Source organism: Rhincodon typus, chromosome 5, assembly GCF_021869965.1.
Source record: "Rhincodon typus isolate 14 chromosome 5, sRhiTyp1.1, whole genome shotgun sequence".
Classification (NCBI taxonomy): domain Eukaryota; kingdom Metazoa; phylum Chordata; class Chondrichthyes; order Orectolobiformes; family Rhincodontidae; genus Rhincodon; species Rhincodon typus.
In genome coordinates this window covers 59555180-59569995 of record NC_063336.1, presented here as the reverse complement: position 1 = coordinate 59569995, position 14816 = coordinate 59555180, and the positions used below count along the sequence as shown (strand labels likewise).

Sequence of the window (14816 nt, the reverse complement as noted above, 5' to 3'; positions counted from 1 at the left end):
TTCCCAAACGGTGGTGTCTTGTTCTTGTTGGCTCCTTAGCTCATTCAAGCACTGGTGGCCTTCCAATACAGGTTCACTCCAAGGACACCTTTAGGATTGATTCATTACTCTTCCATCAAATAAGGATTTCGCCCTTATATCATCGCTATGAGATCAACCAGCTCCAACCAGGCCCAAGCCAGCAGCTTGGGCTCAGCTAACTTCAGTTCACAGCTACTGTCTGTGAGCAGCTCCTGGCCAACAACCCCAAAACAAAGCCAATTCTCGGCCAAACAGTTAAAATTTTCTTCAATATCCGGACCAGCAAGCTACTGTAGTTGCTGCCGGTATGTAGGCTTGAGAAAGCAAAGAGTCCCACTAGTCCTAAACTGAGCAAAAGAACTCATAGGCTGGTATCCAGGAGAGTGCACGGCCTGGAAAAGCAACCTACATCTGGCTTGGAACAGTTAAATTGCTTAACCACATCCAAATCAGAACCAACCGTCTAGTGAAATGGTCACCCTGTTCTAATGGTGGTCGATACCTGTGCAGCTGTTTCAGTGATTGCAGAACCAGTCTTTAACAAAATTCACTCTGGACTCCAACCATTAAGTTTGCACAAGACCTTGGCTAGACTGAGAACCTATAAATGGAGAACCTTTACAGATTAAGGGTACAACTTTGTTTCCGGTCTCTAATGGCAAGCAGTTGGTTCAGTAAGAGCTCGGGCCTAAGCTTGATGAGGCAAAATGGGTTGAGAAAGATTCACCTAGATTGGCTCAACATTTTTCAATTAGAAAATGGCTGCCTGATTAAAGTCCTAATTAAATAAAAGGATGTTTTTCAGGAAGATCCAGGGGCTTTCAAAGGAGCCCAGACCACCTTGCAAATTGATCAGGAAGCAATTCCTTGATTCTGCAAGGCCTGCCCAGTGCCATTTGCCTTCAGGGCAAAAGTAGAGGCAGAAATCAGGAGGCTGGAAAGTGAGGGAATCATCAAACCAGTCCAGTTTGCAGAATGGGCAGCACCGGTCATACCGATTGTGAAGCCTGACAGATTTGTTTGCCCTTGTGGGAATTTTAAATAAATAGTAAACTACTTTTCATAGCTGGATGAATATCCAATACCTCTCTTAAAGGATTTATACGCAAAGCTGGCTGTGAGTTGTGGTTGTGGTGGTGGTGGTGGGGGTTGTCCTTCACAAAGCTGAACATGAGCCATGTGTACTTGCAAATGTGGTCAGATGAAGATTTGAGAAGTGTGATACAATTAATACCCATAAGGGTTTGCAATATACAAGAATGCCATCTCATATCAGCAAATTTTCAGCAGACGATGGAGAACATTTTACAAGGTCTCGATTTATCTCGATGACATGCTAATAACAGGGAAGACCAATAAGAAAGACATTGTCCTTAAATGTTTCTCCCAAGCCGGTGTATGTCTTAGAAGAGAAAAAGTGTGTTCCAGAACCAAGTGACCTATCTGGGCTGCAGAGTTGACATGACTGGATTACACCCATTGGAAGATAAAGTGAGCGTGATCAAAAGTGCCCTGGCTGCCATGTCTGTACTGGAGCTTAGGTCTTTCCTTGGGCTGGTGAAATATTATAGAAAGTTCATACATAACCTGGCCTCCATCCTGGCACCTTTGCATTAACTCTTAAAAAAAAGGGGGTCAGCCTTGGAAATGGTTGCACAGACAAGGTGCAGTGGACGATATGAAAGCTCCAAAACTCCAAATGGTGCGGGAGCAAAGTGTGTCCGGCTCCTCAATAGCGTTTCCAACTGTTCTGGAACCTGTGAGTTCTCCTTCTCCGTCAAGCGTTGAAGATACCTCCTAACCCGGGCACGGTGGATGTTGCCACCTCACGCATTTGCCACCAAAAGAAGTGAATGGATTTCTTCTGAGTTTGCTCTGGGTGCAAGAGGCAAGCTACTGTGCATTACACACCACCTGTATCAGAGGCAGAGTTTGAGGAACCTGACCTAATGTTCAAATGTCCCAGGAGGAGCTACAAAAAAAAGAGTCCACCTCTATCCTTGGACTCAGAGGGGGACGAATATAGTGATTGTAACGAAGTCAGCCTGGTGGACCTCATAGAATATGAGTTCCCTGATTGGGGCTGTTAATCTGGTCCAATCAGGGAGCCCTGGCTGACAGATAAGAACAGGAGTGTCAGACATTCTGCTCACACTGAGAGCTGGCTCTGAGGGAGCTGTATGAATGTCAAGGACTCTCCATGTGTAAACAAAGGGTGATTTGATGATAGGATACCAGCCTCTGTGGAGTAATTTCATCTGGATTTTATGGATTGCAGCAGTTCAAGAAGGCAGTTTACTACGATGTTCTCAAGGACAATTAGGCAGAAGCAATAAATGCTGGCTCAGCCGCTGAAGCCCACATCCCTCCAAACAATACATAAACATTATAAGTTTGAAGGTAAAAGATTGTTTGGTAATAGTAAGACGCCAAATGCAATGTAGCACATCATCTGACTCATTAGTTTGACAGTATAAACACACAGAACAAAGGTCCTTTATCATTTTGTAAATGTACTGTGGCCACCAAATTAACATACTTTTGATGTTATGATACAGATAATAATTTGAATTGCAATTGAAACATGAAATAATACGTTTTGGTAGGAAGGTCAAGGGGTGGCAGTATAAAACAATGTGTACAATTTTAAAGAGGGGTCAAGGGATTTGGAAATACATGTGCATCATTGACTGAACGTGGCAGGGCAAGTTGAAAAACCAGTTAATACAACATTCAGGATCCTGGATATCGTAAACAGAGGCTTGGGGTAAAATAAAAGGAAGCTATCACTAACTTGTATAAGACATTGGTTTAGCTTCAACTAGAGTATTGCATCCAATTCTGATACCATACATTAAAGGATACGAAGACTTTAAATTGGGAAAAAAGATTTACAAGAATTATTTTGAGGACAAGGGACTACAATTATGTAGAGTTATTAGCATTGTTCTCCTTAAAAGGCAGAGAGATTTTATAGAAGCGTTCAAGATGATGAAGGGTCAAGACAGATGTGAAAAGTGATGATGCCAATTTAAAATGACTGACAATAGGACCAAAGGTGACATGGAAAAACCTTATTCAGTGAGTGGCTAGGATCTGGAATGCACTTCAAAGCGTAGTGGGGTCACATTCAATTATGGTTTTCAAAATGGAATTTGAGAAATTGGATAAATATTTAAAAAGAAAACATTTGCGGTGCTACTCTCAGAAATACAGCAGAAAAGCACAGACATGATGGGCCAAATGGCTTCCTTCAGTGTTGCAACTATTTTATGAGTATTTAAAACTGTCTTACAGAAAATCAAGTTTTATTTAATAATGTGTTATAACTTCCATCTCTACAGATTAGTTTGCTACAATCTGCAACCAACTGATTTTTATATTTTATGTCTGGTTAATGTCCCGGGACTCAGACGATTAATGTTGTTTTGACAGGTATGCAATCAATTAACTATAAATGCAGAGTCATTTATCCTCAAGGACCCATAGCGAACTACATGAGTTTAGTGTGGGCTGATTAATTTTGCTGATTTTTTTCTTTGACTATATTGTTTTGGAACACAAATAAACCATTGATTAAAAATACAAAAACTAGGAAAGAGAAAATACCATCCTTTCAGATAAAAAGCAAACCACTGTAATTATAAACAAACTACCTGACTAAGTTTAAAGTTTCACCTTTAGTTCGCTAAGGTCTAGTTTTCAGGATCTTCTGAAGTGCTAGCTGAGCTCTTGATATTGTCGCAGAACACAAGGTCGAACAACAAGAAACAGTACCTCACAATTTAAGAACGTACGTTTTGTTACCAATCCATGTTGGATTCAGCTCATGCTAAAATCGTAAAAATTTCAGCACTACTTGGCCTCTGTGAATGTCAGCTCAACATTAAAACAGCAGGAAGCTACTTCAATCCTCTCTCTACTACTTGTCCCATACTCTTTAAGTATATACTTCATTAACTCTATATCCAATTCCCTCTTAAAAAGCTCACAACTGATTTGACCTGAAATGTATTCCATATCTTAACAATAATTTCTGATAAAAGCCTGACTTTCCCTTTGTTTCTAGCGTTTACCCTAAAAGTATGACCTCAGTTCAGCTTTATTTGCAGAAAGAACCAGAACTCGTTCAATTCAAATATTACGAGATTAAAAATCCCAACTTCATTTGATGTTAGTCTGCAATATATTGGAAAACGTTAGGAAGATTACGCTGCATTTTTAAAAACCAAGCATACCGATCCTGAACACACCTCAGCAATCGAGATGTTAAAATAGAAGACTGTTCTTAATCTAATTTAGCAAGCTATATGCAGAATGTCAGTCCTTCTGGTTGATTGAAGTTGCACTGAATAAATTTCCCAATTTCTAACTATGAAAAATAATTCACTATTTAAATTAGTCCTAAACAAAATAAAAATCACACATTCTAAATCAAGTGCGCTCAAAGGTGAGCAAACGATTTTAGATACTGTTAACAGCGAATACGTTGTTTTGGAAATGGTTAGTTGTAACATGACTTAAACATGAACATAAGACACCCTGCGTGAATTATGAATGAGTCCTGTAAAACTTCATGTAGCAATCAAGGCTTCAGTATCAGTCTCTGTAGGGTTATGGTTTCTTGCATTGTCGGCGCAAAGGGGATACCTAAAGTTACTGTTCTGCCAAGCGTGACGATGGGACTGACCTGATTACTGAGATACCTCTTCAAACACTCCTCGCAAACAGCCTTCTTGCAACATGGAAGTGGTCGGATGGGTTTGTCATCTAGACAAACGCGACAGGTCAAAATAACAAAATGTTTATACTCTCCAGCATAAGGGTTCCCCTCCGATTGAATGTCGACCTGCCGGGAGATACTGAAAGGTTCCCGAGCGGTAGGTCCTAAACTCGCCGGTGTCAGGGACGGGGCGGTATCACGATCCGTCTGTCCGCCCGGATCAGTCGGTGTGGTTCGGCCCGAGTCAGACGGCTGGTTGCTCTGCTCCCCTGTCTCGGCTTCCAGCGTTGAGTTGTGGTAGTTCTCATTCTCCACATAATACACGGTGCAGTAAACGTGCTGCTGGTGCCAGGGTTGAGTGGCAGGCGTGAGCCGGGTGGAACACTGCCCATTGTCCTGGGAGCCAGCTGTAACATTCTCCATTCCAATCCCATCCGGGCAACGTTCTATCTCCTCTCTGCAACCAGCCGCCTCTTCATCCTCGCTGCACGCAAGCATATCTCCCCCATCTCTTACATTTACATCTTCCATTACCGACTTCAATCCCATAGGCACAGCTCCAAACGAGCCCAGCTACTGCTTCTGCTTCCGGGTCCTACCCTTTTTTTTCCACGATCGCCATTGAAAACATCCACTCACACTTGTGTTATTTTGCGGGGGGAGGGGGGGCAGTAATGGGAGTTGGTGTACAACTTTTTTGGTTTTTTTCCGTTAAAAGGTGATATTCTCAAGAATACCGTCTTTCCTTTCCCGTGATTGCATCTTTCTCCAGCGGGAAGACTCCACTTCAACTCCACGCCGATTTACAAAAAAAAAACTGGGTTTAAACACAAGTGAAAACCCTCGGGAGTTCCCCTTAAGCCACCGTACAGACTATTTCCCAGATTCATACTTTCGCAACAAAGTCAGCCAGGTTCAGTTTAGCTGTGCGGAGTTCGGCGCTTACTGTATTTACCATAATAGACAGGCATCTTCCACATACCGTAATTATCAGGGTAAAGCTGGAAATAAAGTTTACTGGAAGAATGGGGTTGTGCCCATATTCGTTGAACTGATGCAATAACAGGTAGCCACTGAATTGATTATGTCTATTTTGATACATGCCAGTAGTCTCTGGGATCAGTGACTGGTGCTTTCCATTTTTAAAATAGGATATGACCGGTATTTTGCAGGAGTATGGGTGAGGGGTGGGTGCAGAGTGCCTCTGAACAAGGATAACAAACAAGTTCAGAATTGTGAAGCAAGGTTTAAGAATACTTCCAGGACTCCGAAAAGTTTTTAGGTTTTTGCAATGTCTGGAAATGTGATAGGTTCGATTGAGGCTTTCAAGAGAACATTGGATTTTTTTTTGGATAGTAATGGTGTGCAGAAATATATGGAAAAGACTGAAGATTGGCATGAGATAATAGTGCCAGACTAGATAATAGGATGGTACAGACATGATAGGCTGAATTGCCTCCTCTGAATTGCTGTATGATTCTGTGATACTACCCTAATGTCACCATATTTATTGAAGATTACAACATAGTTAAACAGTCAATCTTATGAATGCAGAAATTTTCCTAACAGATTGAAATGTTGATAGTTGATTTTGTATGGCTGAAATGGATATGCAGCACAGAAATCTGCAATTTACAGGCTGGTATGGCACACAGCCCTCTTGAACATAAGTACCACAATCTTCTGGAAGAAAAAAATCCAGTTACAAACCGGTGTACAACCTTTTTTTCCACTAAAAGGTAATATTCTCAAGAATAGTGTCTTTCCCCTTCCCGTGATTGCATCTTTCTCCAGCAGGAAAACCACACTTCAACTCCACGTTGATTTACAAAAACTGGGTTACACCGATAATTGGTGATGTTAGTGTCACAGGATTGATGAAACATCCTTGTTTGAAGTTGTGGTTGCAAGATATGAGACAGAAGGATTTTTAATTCAAGTTAGTTGACAAAATCCAAAAGAAAACCCCTAGATCAGACTGGGGGAAAGAAGGGGGAGACAGGGTCATGTATCACTGAATGGCCTGTTTGTAAGATCCTTTCATTGTACTTCACAGAGTCAAGCTCAGTAAGATCAAATTTGTTCAAGTATTGGTGAATGGAATCAAGGGACGGGGTGTCAAAACAGAAAGTGGAACATAAAGTCTTTAAAGTAGTTGCGCATCTATTGCATTTTGCGAGCAGTTACATTTCTAGAATTGATAACACAATTAACAAAAGCCAATTGTTTCATTAAGCAGCAGGACAAACAGTACTTTACTCCCACAACCTTTCAGGATCAATTTCAGTGAGTATATTTTATAAAGTGTCAAACTGAAATTTATAACAAGGAAGGGAAGTTCTGTTTCTGAGCAATTGTTTCTGATGTTATTTAGTTGTTTTTTATTCATCATTATTATTTCTTGTATTACATTATGGATTTTTTGCAACTGGGAAATTAAAAAGTAGTTGTTGAATAACAGATGATCTAAAGATTCACCCCTTTCCTCCAACCATAATACACTCTACGTATACAGGGTGATGAAAGGTAAAGGTAAAGTCACCAATAGCACTACTGGATAATAGAGCCTTTCTCTCATTAGAGTGAGAGAGACAGAAAGACAACCAGTGGTGGTTTAACCTGATGGCCATCTCTTATGCAAGGGCAGAGGTTGAAAAGGAGAATCCTTCACAGTAACCTCAACCAAGAGCAGGAATTAAACCCACTTAGTTGACACAACTCTGCATTGCAAACCAGCCATGTAGCTAACTGAGTCAAGCAATCCCAGAGGGGAATGGAAAAAAAACTCAGTGAACCCAGTGCTTAATGTGTGTGCTTGGAAATGTTTGTCTTCCTGCATTCATGACCTCAGACACATACGTGGCGCAAAAAAAAATCAAATTATGTTATGGTCAGGTGAGGAGAAGTGAACCAACCTTTTTTTTCAGCCTACTCATTTGGCACAAAAAGATTTTATGCTTTTTAGCACACAGCCAAACCTCAGTTCAGTGTAAATGTAGTTACTATTTTACCAGAAGCAATAAGGAGCCAATTACAAGATTTTCATGCATGAAAGGAACAACAATTGAATAACTTGTTAACCTCAAGAAAAAATAATAAAAATGCAGCAAACATACATAAAAATGTGGTTATAAAGTTACAAAGGAGATAGTGTTCAGTACAAAAAGGAAGAGTGAAAAATATCAGTTAGAGAAGTCATTTCTTGAGGGGTAAGGTTTTAACTTAAGATCACCCATGCATTTTGTGGATATATTTGCATCTTTGGTACTTAGATGTTTCTCCAATTTGTCCTTCTTGACAGAATAGGGAGAGAGTCTTTTACAGTTCCAGTCACAGATATATCTTCCTTCATCTGGCAGAACTATTTCCCTGAAATACAACTGGTTTGTGTATTCCAATAAATGAGTTCTTTGTTTTCAAGGTGGATAATTATCGGGAATGTCTTTCATCTCCAAAATGTGAAATGTAACATAAAAACCAGTAAGCCAAAGATGGAAAGATCACACCTGAAGTAACACATATTTCAAGTGAGTGTATAATTTGAGGGAATTCAGAGGCAGCATGGGAATAGAACTGGGAAAACTTTCTTTTCATTCTCCATTACAAAAATATAAAATTCAGTAACCTAGTTAAAAGCTAAATAAGACAGCTGACTCAGTTCTGATCCAGAGGGACAGTTACCACCTGAAGTCTGAATAAGGTCTCAAATGGGTGTTAAAATTACTGTTGAAGCTTAAGTCATGTGAGTCACCTCAGCCCCCTGAGCTCTATTTAAGAGAGGGCTTGTTGAAAGCACATGACTAGTATGCTGCACCCGGTCAGGAAGGAGAGATCACAGTGGGAGTGAGTATGTAATTCTAAGAATTTAGAGGCTGTGGGAGATTTCAGTGTAGAGGGGAATTGGTGCATTTTGTTTGCTTTCTTGGTTCATAGTTTGTATAATACTTCACAGGATAAATTGAAACCCAGAATTGGGTGTGCAGCGCACAACATCACAGGAAAACTGTAAGTTCATAGGTTGGGAATAGTTACTAGTTTGACAATTATTATACGTTACTTTCACAGATCTACATAGATTTGTAGGTGAAGAGGGGACAGACCAATTTTAAACATCAAATTAAGAACTAAGTAAATGAAATAGAGACTTGGAGACAGTTAGGTCTGCAGATGCTGGAAGCTAGAGACAATAAATGTAGAGCTGGATAAACACAGCCAGTCAGACAGCATCTGAAGAGCCAGAAAGTCAACATTTCTCTCAATCATCAGTGAAGTGATGGAAGGTGCCATCAACAGTGCTATTGAGCAGCACCTGCTCAGTGATGCCCAGTTTGGGTTTGGCCTGGGCCACTCAGCTCCTGACTTCATTACAGCCTTGGTTCAAACATGTAGAAAGAGCTGAATTCCAGAGGTGAGGTGAGGTGAGAGTGACAGCCCTTGGCATTAAGACTGTATTTGATGGAGTGTGGCACCAAAGAGCCCTAGCAAAACTGGAATCGATGGGTATTGGGGGCAAACTCTCTGGTGGTTGAAGTCATACCTGACACATAGGAAGATGGTCATGGTTGAAGGTCAATCATCTCCACTCCAGGACATCTCTGCAGGAGTTCTTCAGGGTAGTGTCCTCAGCCCAACCTTCAGCTGCTTCATCAATGACCTTCCCTCCGTCATAAAGGTCAGAAGTGGGGATGTTCGCCCATGATTGCACAATGTTCAGCACCATTCGTGACTCATCAGATACCGAAACAGTCCATGCTCACATGCAACGAGATTCCTGACAAATGGCAAGTGACATTCGTGCCACACAATTGCCAGGTTATGACCATCACCAATAAGAGACAATCTAACTGCTGCCTCTTGACATTCAATGGTGTTACCATCACTGAATCAACACCCTGAGAGTTATCATTGACCAGAAACACAACTGGACTCACCACATTAACACAGTGGCTAAAAGAGCAGGCTAGAAAGTAGGAATACTGTGGTGAATAACCCCCCTCCTGACTCCTCAACGCCACCATCTACAAGACACAAGTCAGGAGTGTGACGGAATACTCCTCACCTACCTGAATGAGTACAGCCCCAACAACACAAGAAGCTTGACACCATCCTGGACAAAGCAGCCCACTTGATTGGCATTACATCCACAAGCATCAACTCCCTCCACCACCAGTGCTCAGTTGCAGCAGGGCGTACCAGCTACAAGATGCACTGCAGAAATTCACCAAGGATCTTCAGACAGCACCTTTCAAACCCCCGACGACTTCCACCTCGAAGTACAAGGGCAGCAGACATATGGGAACACCACCACCCCCAAGTTCCCCTCCAAGGCACTTACCATCCTAACTTGGAAATATATTGCCATTCCTTCACTGTTGCTGAGTCAAAATCCTGGAATTCCCTCTCTAATGGCAAGAAAGCAGCTCACCACCACCTTCTCAGGGCAACTAGAGATGGGCAAGAAATGCTGGCTGGCCAGCCAGCGACGCCCACATCCCACAAATGAACAGGGATAGAGAATTTCAGGACTGGGGAGGGGGAGGGGAGCCCAGGAATAAATAGAGGGAGAGGGTTGGGCTGGGGGAGGGTAGGTGAGATGGCTATAGGTGGATGCAGGTAGGGGTAATTGTGGTTGGTCGGTGCAATGGGTGGAGCGGATAGGTGAATCAAAAGATGAAAAGGTGGGGATGGAGACATTTTGAAGCTGATGAAGTCAATATTCAGGCCACTGGGCTGTAAAGTCCTCAGGTAAAATGTGAGGTGTTGTTCCTCCAGTTTACATCAGGCCTCAGTGACAGTGGAAGAAGTCAGAGATGGACATGTCACCAGAGGAGTTAAAGTAGATGGCAATTGGAAGGTTGGGTTGGTTGGTGCCTGCAGACTGTAGATTCTCCGCAAACCAAACCCCGAGTCTGGGTTTGGTCTCCCTGATTATAGAGGGATGAGAAATGTAGTTGTAATTGGGGATAGTATAGTCAGGGGGATAGATATGCTCTCTGTGGCCAGGTTCAAGAGTCCTGAAGGCTAAGATCCCTGCCTAGTGCCCGGGTTCAAGATATTTCATCTGGGCTGCAGGGGAATTTGGAATGTTGAGGGGGGTGCGTGGAAAGATCCAGTTGTTCTTGTCCAATGATACAAGTAGAAAGAGGAAATAAATGCTGCTGAAAGAATTTGAGCAGCTTGGGAGTAAATTAAAAAGTAGAACCAAAATGATGGTAATCTCCAGATTGCATGGAAAATGATGGAAAAAGTGAAAAGGTGGTTGGAGAGGGCTCAGCAGAGGTTATTAAAGTTTCCAGAACAAGGAATAGGACAGTGTCATCAATCTAACTTTGGGTACAGAAAATAATGGGACAACAATGAGAAGCGGGGAGGGTGGTCAATGCCGGAATGTGGGGTGTTGTACTTAAATGCTCGCAATATGTGAAACAGTGTAAATAAGCTTGTAACACAGATTGGAATTGATGGGTATGATGTTGTGGTTGCAAGGGATCACGGCTGGGAACTAAATATCTGAGGATATAGATCCTATTGAAACAACAGGCAGATGGACAGAGGAGGCAAGGTTGCCTTTTTAGAAAGAAATGAAATTAAATTTATAAGTTGAGGAACTGCAAAGGGAAAAAGACTCTGGTGGGAGTTGTATACAGTCCTCAGTAGTAGTCAGGATGTGATGCAGAAAATAAATCAGGAGATAGAAAAGGCAAGTATGAAAGGCACTATTACAATAATCATGGGGAACTTCAATGTGCAGTTGGACTGGAAAAATCAGGTTGGTAGTTTATACCAAGGAAGGGAATTTGTGGAATGTTTTTGAGATGGGTTTTATTTGGAGGAACTTACGATAGCATCCAATATGGAACAGGCAATACTGGATTTGGTAATATGTATTGAGGCAGACTTGATCAGGGAGCTTAAGATGAAGGAACCTCCAGGAGGCACTAACCGCAATATGATAGAATTCAATCTACAGTTTGAGGGACAAGCTGGTTTCATATGTAACATTATTAAAACTGAGTAGATGGAACTACAAAGACATGAGGAAGGAACTGGGCAGAGTTGATTGGAAGGTCAGCCTAGTAGGGAAGAAGGTGGAGTAGAAATGCAGGAGTTTCTGGGAGTAATTCAGGAAGCACAGCAGAAATTCATCCCAAGGAAGAAACATAATAAGGGGAGGAGGAGGCTACTGTGGCTGACAAAGGACGTCAGGGCCAGCATAAAAGCAAAAAAAAAAGCATCTGAGATAGCAAGTATTGCAGGTTGTGGAGTCCGAGTCAACACAGTGGAGCTGCAGGAACACAGCAGGCCAGGCAGCATCCGAGGACCAGGAAAGTTGACATTCCTTCAGAAGGGTCCAATCCGAAACGTCAACTTTCCTGCTCCTCTAATGCTGCCTGGCCTGCTGTGTTCCTCCAGCTCCACACTGTATTGAAAAGAAAAAACATACCATGCAGTGAAGATTAGTGGGAAGCCAAAGGTATGGGAAGCCTTTTTTAAAAAAATACGGTAGAGGATAGCTAAGAAAGCAATAATGGGGGAGAAGATGAAATATGAGGATAAGCGAACTAGTAATATAAAAGAAGATTGCAAGAGTTTTTAGACATCTAAAAGGTAGGAGAAAGGCAAGAGTAGACATTCGATGGCTGGAGAAGTAGTAACAGGGAACAAAGAAATGGCAGAGGAACTGAATAGGTACTTTGCATTAGTGGTCATGATGAAAGACACCAGTAGCATACCAGAACTTGAAGAGAGTTGGGGCAGAGGTGAGTGTAGTGGCTATCACGAAGGAGAAGGTGCTGGGGAACCTGAAATGTCTGAAGGTGGATAATAACCTGGACCAAATAGACAACACTCTAGGATTCACAAGGAGATAGCGGAGGAGATTGTGGAGTTATTGGAAGTGATCTTTCAGGAATCGCTGGAGGCAGGGAGGGTTGAGGGGACTGGAAAATGGTTAATGTAACACTCCTGTTTAAGAAGATAGGGAGGCAGAAGACTGGAAACTATAGGCTGATTAGCCTGAACCTGGTTGTTGCTAAGATTAAGAGTCTCTTTGTGGGGATGCGATTGCAGAATACTTGGAAGCGCAGAGTAAAATAGGGCTTTATCAAAAGGAGGCCATGCCTGACAAATTTGTGAATTCTTTAAGGGGGTAATGAGCACGTTAGACAAAGGAGAGCAAGTGGACATGATCTATTTGGATTTCTGGAAGGCCTTTGACAAGGTGCTGCACAGGAAACTGCTTAGTGAAATAAGAGCTCATGGTGATATGAGCATGTTACTGGCATTGTTACGGATTGGCTGACTGCAGAAGGCAGAGATATAAAGTAGTCTTTTTCAGGATGGCAGCTGGTGACCAGTGAAGTTTTGCATGGGTCAGTGTTGGGACCACAACTATCACATTATATGTTAACAATCTGGAACAATGAACTAAGGGCTTTGTTGCTATGTTTGCAGATGACACCAGGTAGATGGAGGGACAGGTAGTGTTGAGGAAGCAGGGAGGCTGCACAAGGACTTGGACAGGCTAGGACTGTGGGCAAAGAAGTGGCAGATGGAGTACAATGTGGAAAAGTGTGAGGTTATGCACTTTGGAAAGTAACCTATGCCTCTAATCTTCTTTTGCGGCTTTGGAATTCTGAAGCACAAAGGAACTTGGGAGTCCTAGTTCTGGATTCTCTTAAAGTTAATATACAGGTTCAGTTGACAGTTACAAAGGCAAATGCAATGTTATTAATTTCAAAGATAGTAAGAACTGCCGATGCGGGAGTCAGAGTCAACACAGTGTGGAGCTGGAGGAACACAGCAGACCAGGCAGCATCAGAGAAGCAGGAAAGCTGATGTTTCGGGTCGGGACCCTTCTTCAGCCTAGCCTGCTGTGTTCCTCCAGCTCCACACTATGTTGTGTCTGTCATTTATTTCAAGATGGCTTGAGTACAAGAGCAGAGATGTACTGTTGAGGCTGTATAAGGCTCTGGTCAGACCACATTTGGAATATTGCGAGCAGATTTGGCTGCCGTATCTAATGAAGTTTGTGCTAGCATTGGAGAAGGTGCAAAGGAGGGTCACGAGAATGATCCCGGAGATGAAGGGCTTGTCAAATGAGGAACAGTTGAGGACTCTGGGTCTGTACTCGATGGAGTTTAGAAGAATGAGGAGGGATCTCATTAAATGTTGAGGTTTTAGCAAAGGTTTGTAACTTGGGTTGTGAGTGAGGTTGCTGACTTGCTCACTGAGCTGGCTTGTTTTCGTTCAGACATTTCGTCACCATGCTAGGTAACGTCATCAGGATCTCATTGAAACTTACAGAATATCAAGATGCCTGGATAGGGCAGACGTGGAGAAGATGTTTCCATGAGTAGGAGAGACCAGGATCCAGATCCCAGCTCTAGAAAGGGTGTTGTGAAACTTGAGAGGATCAGAAAAGATTTAAAAGGATGTTGCCAGGGTTGGGAGTTTTGTGCTACAGGGAGAGGCTGGACAAGCTGGGGCTATTTTCCCTGGAGCATCGGAGACTGAGGGGTGACCTCATAGAAGTTTATAAAATCGTGAGGGGTATGGATAGGGTAAATAGCCAAGGTCTTTTCCCCAGGGTACTGGCGTCCAGAAGTAGAGGTTATACGTTTAAGGTGAGAGGGGAAAGATTTAAAAGGGACCTGAGGGGCAACTTTTTCACATGGAGGGTGGTTTGTTTATGAAATGCACCGTCAGAGGAAGTGGTGGAGGTTGTTGCAAATACAACATTTAGAAGGCATTTGGTTGGGTATATGAGTAGGAAAGAGTAGGGATATGAGCCAAATGTTGGCAAATGGGACTGGATTAATTTAGGATATCTGGTCAACCTGGATGAGTTGGACCAAAGGGTCTGTTTCCATGCTGTACAGCTGACTCTGACTTTGAGTGGCAGGTCAGATAATCTGATGAACGTAAAGAATGGTAGGAAGTGACTAAAAGATTAATCAGGAGGAAGAAATTATGGCATTTTACAGAGCTAGCTAGAACTCTAAAAATGGATAGCAGGTGTTTCTACAGCTATTTCAAAAGGAGAAGAGTAAGGAAAACAAGTGTTGGCTCA

The 14816-nt window shown here is 42.3% G+C and overlaps 1 protein-coding gene across 1 annotated transcript in view; it reads right to left on the bottom strand.

The window, feature by feature from the left end:
* Positions 1-5679, bottom strand: part of rnf217 (ring finger protein 217) — a 70760-nt gene extending 65081 nt beyond the window's left edge. The window contains exon 1 of the mRNA XM_048597038.1: positions 4712-5679. Within this exon, the coding sequence (XP_048452995.1) occupies positions 4712-5293 (582 nt within the window). The 5' untranslated portion in view covers positions 5294-5679. The remainder of the gene's footprint in view (positions 1-4711) is intronic.
* Between the last annotated feature and the right edge of the window lie 9137 nt (positions 5680-14816).